The 8,156-nt window shown below is 45.2% G+C and overlaps 1 protein-coding gene across 1 annotated transcript in view; it reads right to left on the bottom strand.

The window, feature by feature from the left end:
- LOC119576759 (dynein heavy chain 3, axonemal-like) overlaps window positions 1-8,156 on the bottom strand; it is a 67,095-nt gene that overhangs the window by 15,130 nt on the left and 43,809 nt on the right. The window contains 12 exon segments of the mRNA XM_037924399.1: window positions 599-835; window positions 1,328-1,476; window positions 1,902-2,060; window positions 2,512-2,713; window positions 3,077-3,191; window positions 3,484-3,629; window positions 4,451-4,658; window positions 4,913-5,106; window positions 5,527-5,718; window positions 6,578-6,743; window positions 7,219-7,338; window positions 7,898-8,038. Of these exon segments, the coding sequence (XP_037780327.1) occupies window positions 599-835; window positions 1,328-1,476; window positions 1,902-2,060; window positions 2,512-2,713; window positions 3,077-3,191; window positions 3,484-3,629; window positions 4,451-4,658; window positions 4,913-5,106; window positions 5,527-5,718; window positions 6,578-6,743; window positions 7,219-7,338; window positions 7,898-8,038 (2,029 nt within the window).

The raw sequence follows: 8,156 nt of genomic DNA, 5'->3' as shown, positions 1-8,156 counted from the left end.
TTCCTTTTTATTAGATTTGTTTATATATATATATATATATATATATATATATATATATATATATATAATATATATATATATATATATATGAGGTGTTGTGTGTGTGTGTGTGTGTGTGTGTGTGTGTGTGTGTGTGTGTGGTGTGTGTGTGTGTGTGTGTGTGTGTGTGTGTGTATGTATGTATGTATATACATATATATATATATATATATATATATATATATATATATATATATATATATATATATATATATATATATATATATATTTATATAACTGTCCTCACTCACTCATGTGAAAGGTCCTAAAATCTACGCAAACGTACATAAATTAATATGCATATACGTTTTCATGTAAACATGCATGTATGTATGCATTCATATATGCTTTTGTATGTATGTATGCATGTGTATATGTAAGTATGTATGTGGGTAGGTAGGTTATGTTACATTATGTTATGTTATGTTATATTATGTTATGCTATGTATGTATGCATGCATGTATGTATGTATGACTATAAGTATGACAGTATGTATGGCCGTTTGTATGCCTGTTAGTATGCCCAGCCAACACCTTCTACGGACAGCGCCGCACTCACCCGACTAGAGGACATGATATCGATAGCCTTTTCGTCCTCCAGCAAATTCTGGCCGGCGGTGGACAGCACTTCGAGTATCTTCTCCTGTGTCTTCTGCAGCGCCCTCCGGTTGTGCGCTGACTCCACCAGCAGCCGGTTCTTGCGCTCTTCCAGCTGCGGCCTCTCGTGTGCCACAACCAGCCCTAACAGCTGGTTCTCTAAGCCCAGGCGCGTGATTAGGAAGTTGAGGAGGACGACCTGGCGGGGAGGTTTCGTGCGTGAGGGATTTTGATATGTTGAAAGATGGGAGCATTTTGGATGTTGGGAATGTTGCACGTTTTGGGGATGAGGGATGGGTGTGGTAATGGGGGACTCGTGGGTGAATTATCTTTGTTATGGATTTGGAATGATTTCATATGGATTGATTATTTATTTATTTATTTATTTATTTTAGATAGGTAAACATGTTGCTTTATGTGAGTCTAGGGTTGGGGTTTCGTCTCTCTCTCTCTCTCTCTCTCTCTCTCTCTGTATATATATATATATATATATATATATATATATATATATATATATATATATATATATATATATATATACAAAAAAAAAAAAAAAAACATGATGCTGCGAACATGTGAATGGGGAGAAGGTCTGACCACACACACAAATACAAATAACGCACCCCAGCTCTTCCTGCAACCCCAACCTACCCCTTCCCCATCCCCCATGAAAACCACAAGCACAACTTGCCTTATTGGTGACTTGGGGCAGGAAGTGGGGGTTGGCGAGGCGCGTGGTGATGTAGAGGCGGAAATCCTTGTGGTACTCGACGGAGTGGTCGCCGAGGACGACGTGGTCGACCCCGTTTTGCTTGAAGGTCCGTTTCAGCAACACGTTGTCTGTTTTAGGAATGTGTAGTGGGGAATGTTATATGGAATGATATGACATGATTGAATGTAATTATAATGTAATAATGTATGTATGATTTAATATGGCATGATACTATATAATATTTATGATACAATATATGGTATTATGTGATAATGTACAAATCATATGATATGATGTGTAGTAATGCAGAACTGGATATCCCATGATATATTATACCCTATAATATGATGCAATAATAATATGACAAAAATAATAATATGATATAAAATGAGATACTATCAACATAATTTATTCATACAGACAGATACACAATACAATGACCGCAAACACGGACACACTAATACATACCTAACACAGAAACCCACAGACCCACTCAACACGCCCAAACATCAACAACAAAGACCCACCTCACAATAACCCAGCCGCTACCCACCTAACACAGGGTCCAATGTCTCCCCAATGCCCTCAATAAGTAGCGGGAGACCCTTCTGCAGCGCCTCCTCCACCACCTGCAGGAACGTTGGGTCTGTCTGCTTTACCGCAAGTAGTTTGTTCTCCTTCTCCATGCTCACGATCCACTTGTTGGCCTGACCTGTAGGCATGGTGAGATAGTGAGGATGATAATGATGATGAATATTAACCTTATCTTTTCAAAATGGTGATGATATTGGTTGGGGATGATGATACTGACATGAATTATCATGTCCAGCTTATCATACTGATAGTACTAATGATATTACCAGTAACAATGATAATATCAATAGTAAATGAAATCATGGATGCAATTATGAATTATACCTGCGTTCATAATGATGACGGAACGGTAGATTAACGGTAACGGTAGGCAGAACAAACACAACAGTAAAATAAATTAGTTTATGGAAACAGGTCATGTACATCTATGAAAGCGAAGAAAAAATGTATAAATATACTGTAAATTGCATGTAGATAATTTGTCAATATCTATAGACATATATATAATTGGAGACGTTTCTCTTTTCCTCCTCCCTTTCACACACACACACACACACACACACACACACCCTGTGGATCTATCATGAGGGGCCAGCGGCGCGAGTGAGCGACGATGATGCCGTTGTCGACCGAGAAGGCGTCGACGGGGAGGCCGGCCAGCTGCCACGTCCTGCTCTGCACGGCGTCCCCCAGGGTGTCATAGAGGCAGAACTTGGCACTGCAGGAGATCCCGAGCTCCTGACATTTGCGGTGCCACTTGTCCAGGCATTCCTGCAGGAATGAAATTAAGCCATGTCTTTCTAAGGAGATACCACTATAGGAATATAAAGATAATGATAAACAAGGCGGGTTGAGGTCGAATGATACGTATCCTTGACCTACGGATTCTATGGGTCGTCTCCTTCCCCTAAGCTCTGGAAACAGTCGGGATCCAAATCACTCGTGGCACTCAATGGAATCGAACGCCCGAAAACTAAATCAGCACCTAGACACCTTAACCCACTGGGCATAACCACAGGAATAACATCCCTAGATAAATACCACTGCATAGGAAAGGGAATTAGATCGGTGGGCCATTTCTCTTCATCCAGATTTAACTCCGCAGGTGTCGAAGAGGGTCGACTGATCACTCACCTCCCTGTAATCGACGGTGAAGACCCCGAGGTAGGCCACGACGGCAGCGGCAATCAACACGTCGCCTACAACATTCTCCAAACTCTCACTCAGCTGTTGGGCGGCGTCGCTCCATCTACGGGAAGACAGCGCCTTAGCTCGGAGATGCGTGACGTAATAATAACTGATGAGGTACCGTGCAGTCACTCCAGCTAAGCAAAGGTGCTTGAACTAAATTCTGTCTAAACAAACATTGGCTATTTCAATCTCCAGCTTCTCTTTCCTCATAATCCCTAGCCTCATCATTCTTCATAACCTCCCCCTTCGTTCCCCATAACACCCATCCTCATCATTCCCCAAAATCTCACCCTCCCTTCCTCACACTTCCCATCCTCGCATTCCTCATTACCCCCTCCTTCGCTCCTCACCTGTCTCGCTCCCCTCCGAGGCCGCCGATGAGCCTCTCGGACCGGTCTCGCTTCTGCTCGCACCTGACGATGGAATCCTCGAGGTCCTTCTTCTCCTTCTGCTTCTTGGTGAATTCGTCGTTGAGGGCCTGGAGTTTGTCTGTGACCTGGTGGGAAGGGCGGGGAGGGAGAGGGGAAGAAGGAGGGGTTAAGAGTTGTGGTTGTTGGTGGTGAGGATTGATATTGGTGTTTGTGAAAGTGGTGTTAGTGGTTGTGGTGATAGATAGTGGTATTTCTGGTGTGTTTTCGTTCTTTAGTTGTGGTAATTATAGTGTTTTGATTGGTGCTGTTAGTGACAATCGGTGGTATGTAAATACAGTTTCATTGGTGTGATGTTGAGCCGATGATAATAATGTATCACATCCTCTCTTACTCTCTCTCTTTCGCCCGACTAATTTCTTACAATCATCTCCTCCCTTCGACTCTTTACTTCCTTTATTTCTTTCTACTTCCATTCTCCTTTTATACCCTTCGCTCCATTCTTTAACTCCTCGTTCTCCTTCTCTTTTCTCCATTAACGTTCAATTCCTTCCTTCTGCTATTTTCCTTTACTTTTTCACCAATCCTCGCCTCCCTTCTGCCCGCTTCCTCCTTTCCCATCATTGTACCTTCCTTCTCTCCATTATTTTCCCCATTGATATTCTCATACTTCCCTCCCTTCGCTCATCTTTTAATCCCTCGCTTCCTCTTCCTCTTCTATCCCATCAACTCCTCCTTCCCTTCCAGTTCCTTCTCTTTCCACCAATCCCTCTCTCTCCCCTCTTCCCTCTCCTCTTCCCCCTCAATCCCCTCTTCCTACAATCCTCCTCCCCCTCCTCCCATCTTTCCTTCCGTCCTCCTCCCCCCCTTCTCCCTCCTTACCTCTCTTCCCCTAATCCCTCCCCTAATTCCCTCTCCTCCCATCCTCCATCCCCTTCTCCCTCCTTACCTCCCTCAGCTCCTTCCTCTTCTCCTCCAGCTTCTCGTTCTGCAGCGCCAGTTCGTAGTTGGCGGCCTCCAGAGCCTGCTTCTTGGGGGCCACGATCTTGATGACCTGGTCGTACACCACCATGGCGCGGACCCAGCGGCAGAGGCCCTCGCACGCCATCGACACCATGCGGATCTTCTTGGGGTCGAAGTCGGGGTGGGAGTAGAATCTAGTTGGAAAATCGGGTATTTTATAAGGGGGTTGGAGGGAGGGGAGTGTGAGGGGAAATTGAGAGGATAGAAAATGATGTAATATAGACCTGTATAACGATATAGTCCACGATACTACAAGAAATAACACATAATGAATCTAAGCTAGAGACGATTCATACAATACAAACAAATAAGATCAATACAACGGAAAACGTCGAAGAAGGAAAACATTAAATAAATAAACAAATAAATAAATACGACAAGCTATTACTTCGTCCTGACAACCGAGATGATCTTGGTGGGAATATTCTCCTTGTCATACTGCAAAAGATTCTGCAGGAACTTCATATCCCCGAGGAGTTTCTGCGAAGGAGCCCAGAAGTCCTCAGCCATCTTGCCGGATCCTGTGGCGTCCGGCTTCCGCTCTGGCTTCACCTCCAGCATCACGCACACGGCCTCCATCACCTGCGGAGCCGAGTAGATGAGATAAGGCAGGCCAGGCTAAGACACAGCGGGTGAAGGTAAAAGATGAGATGAAATAGGTGAGGATAAGACAGACGGAGGTAGAAGATAAGGTGAGACAGGCCTCCATCACCTGAACAGCCGAGGAGACAAGATAAGATAGGATAAGACAAAACAGGGGAAGGTAGATGATCAGATTAAATGAGACGTGGACATCCGCCCCCCCCCTCCCCGCTGCCTTCGACCCACCAGAGAGACGAATGCACGAGATACCATAAGATAGGCCCCCATCTCCCGTAGAGCCCAGGAGATAAGATAAGATAGTCCTCCATCCCCCGAAGAGCCCAGAAGACAAGACAAGCCGCCCGCCCAGCCCGCCGCGCATCCCGCCGCCCAGCCCGCCGCCGCCCTCGCTCGACCCACCAGCTTGACTCCCGACGGCGGGTTCTTCATGGCCTTCACCACGCGGATGTCGTCCTGCTTGAGGGTGTTGAGGGCGTCCGTGGCGGCGTTGAGGGCGGGCACGGCCTTGGCCAGCTCCTTCTCGCAGTCGTCCTTGATGGCCTGCGCGTCGGCGAACTTCCTGTTGGCCACCGCCTCGTCCGCCGCCACCAGCTGTCGGGGGAGGGGGGGGGTTAGCTTCGTTGTGGGGGTTGGGGGTGGGAGGGGAGGTGGTTGCGTTATGGGTTTTGGGGAGGGAGTGGTGTGTATCTTTGTATGTATGTATGTTTGTTTGTTTGTTCGTACGTATGTTTGTTTGTTCGCTCGTATGTATGTTTGTACGCATTTATGTATGTATACACGCATCAGTTTGCGTCTGTGTGTGCATGTAAGTGTGCGGTCGCGCGTGTATGCACTCAAACGCGAATGCTATACTGAGCAATTGGATATAAACAAACCATACATAAAAAAACACTTCTAATTTTTTTTTTTTTTTTTTTTTTTTTTTTTTACGGTATGTTCATGTTTGAGCAGCCGTGGTCACAGCATGATACTTAATTGTAGTTTTCATGTTGTGACGCTCTTGGAGTGAGTACGTGGTAGGGGCCCCAGTTCCTTTCCACGGAGAGTGCCGGTGTTACCTTTTAGGTAATCATTCTCTCTATTTATCTGGGCTTGGGACCAACACTGACTTGGGCTGGCTTGCCCACCCAGTGGCTAAATAGGCAATCGAGGTGAAGTTCCTTGCCCAAGGAACTTCATCGTATCTACGTTAGATTTACCTAAAATTATGTAAATCAGCGCGCGTGCTCACATACGCGCGCGGGCGATGCGTGTGTGCATGGATGCACCCACGCACTCGCATTCGGCGATTCTGTGTGCACGTGCACTGATTTTAAACATGGTATAAAAACCCTAAATTCCTAAGTGTCGTCCCACCTTTCACTAAATTTCGTTTGTGTGTGTGTGTGTGTGTGTTTTTTTTCCCCGATCCTTAAACATCTTCCTCTTCCCCTTTGTACCCACGACTGACCTCCTTCTTCCTCTCGACCTGGATGGTGTCTTGCTCGATCTTGATCATGAGCGCCTCCGTGTTAGCCGAGGTCTCCACCAGGCGGGGCTGCAGCATCTTCAGCTCCTCCTGCAGTTCCGTGATCAAGAGTTTGGCTTCTTTCAGCTTCTCCAAGCCCGTTACGTATCTGTGGGTTGTGGGCGGTGTGTTAGGCTTTTATAGAAGTGATCGTTTGGCTTGGATTCGTCTCTCTCTCTCTCTGTTTTTGTGTATGTCTCTTTTCTTTCTCTCTCTTTCTTTCTGTCTCCCTCTGTTTCTCTTCTCTCTCTCTCTCTCTCTCTCTCTCTCTCTCTCTCTCTCTCTCTCTCTCTCTTTCTCTCTCTCTCTCTCTCTCTCTCTCTTTCTTTCTTTCTGTCTCTCTCTGTTTCTCTTGCCTGTCTGTCTGCTTCTCTCTCTCTCTCTCTCTTCTCGTTTTCTCTTTCTCTCTCTACTCTCCTGTCCTCCCATTTCTTTTCCCTTTCTCTTTGTTATATGAAAATTAATAACAACAGAGGTCTTTGATAAAAAAACAAACAAACAAATAACAACAAATAAATATGAATTAAATATCAAAACTAATAAACTAATAATAGACATAAAGAGAAACCCCCTCGAGGCCCTACCTGTCCCTGAGCATGAGGATCTCCGAGCGCTTCTTGAGGAGGAGCTGCCTGAAGGTGAGGATGAGCTCGAGGTATGACGTCGGCGTGACGTAACACCAGCGGCGAAGCTCCTCGTAGTATCTGGCCGAAGGTTAATGCGAATTAATAGGGCTGCGAGTCGCCTTGAATGATACTTCGGAGGCTGGTTTACATAATAGGAAAATTCTTTGTTTGTTCGTGTGTGTGTTTGTTTTTGAGTTTGTGTGTTGTCTTGTGTGTGGATATGTGTGTGTGTGTGTGTGTGTGTGTGTGTTTACGTGTCTGTTTACGTGTATGTGTACGTTGTGTGGTGTGTGTGTGTGTGTATGTCTGTTTACGTGTATGTGTACGTGTGTGTGTGTGTGTGTCTGTGTGTATGTCTGTTTACGTGTATGTGTACGTGTGTGTGCTCTACAGACATTTCCTCCGTGATTAATATTTACAAAAGTATTCCATTAACTGTTTATAAATTATCAAGAATTACTAACTCCACTTCAGCAACATTAACAACACCACTATGACGAACCGACCAAATCATCCCACGAGAAACGTAAATAAACCAAAATGCAATACCCACTCTATAAACCATGTAAACAGAAGATACAAGACAACAATACCCATACCACAAGAGACATAAATAAGCCACACAATATCACAATACCTGGCACCAAGAACGTCCATGGTGTGGTGGAAGAACTTGCAGGCCTCGACACAGCGCTGCAGAAGGGAAGGCTCTAGCTGGGCGTCCTGTAGGAGGCTGTAGGCTACGCGCTCCAGGGCATCCTCGGGCCAAGGGGTGAACCTGTAGTTAGTATATTGTCAACAGTGACGTATTCCATGATGTTACTGGATCTGGATTGATCGTTTTATCAAGGTTATTGATAAAACTTTTGTTGATTATTTCTTTATTTTCCTTTCTT

This window comes from Penaeus monodon, chromosome 9 (genome assembly GCF_015228065.2).
Source record: "Penaeus monodon isolate SGIC_2016 chromosome 9, NSTDA_Pmon_1, whole genome shotgun sequence".
Taxonomy (NCBI): domain Eukaryota; kingdom Metazoa; phylum Arthropoda; class Malacostraca; order Decapoda; family Penaeidae; genus Penaeus; species Penaeus monodon.
The sequence above is the reverse complement of the archived record's forward strand: the minus strand, read 5'-3'. Positions and strand labels throughout refer to the sequence as shown.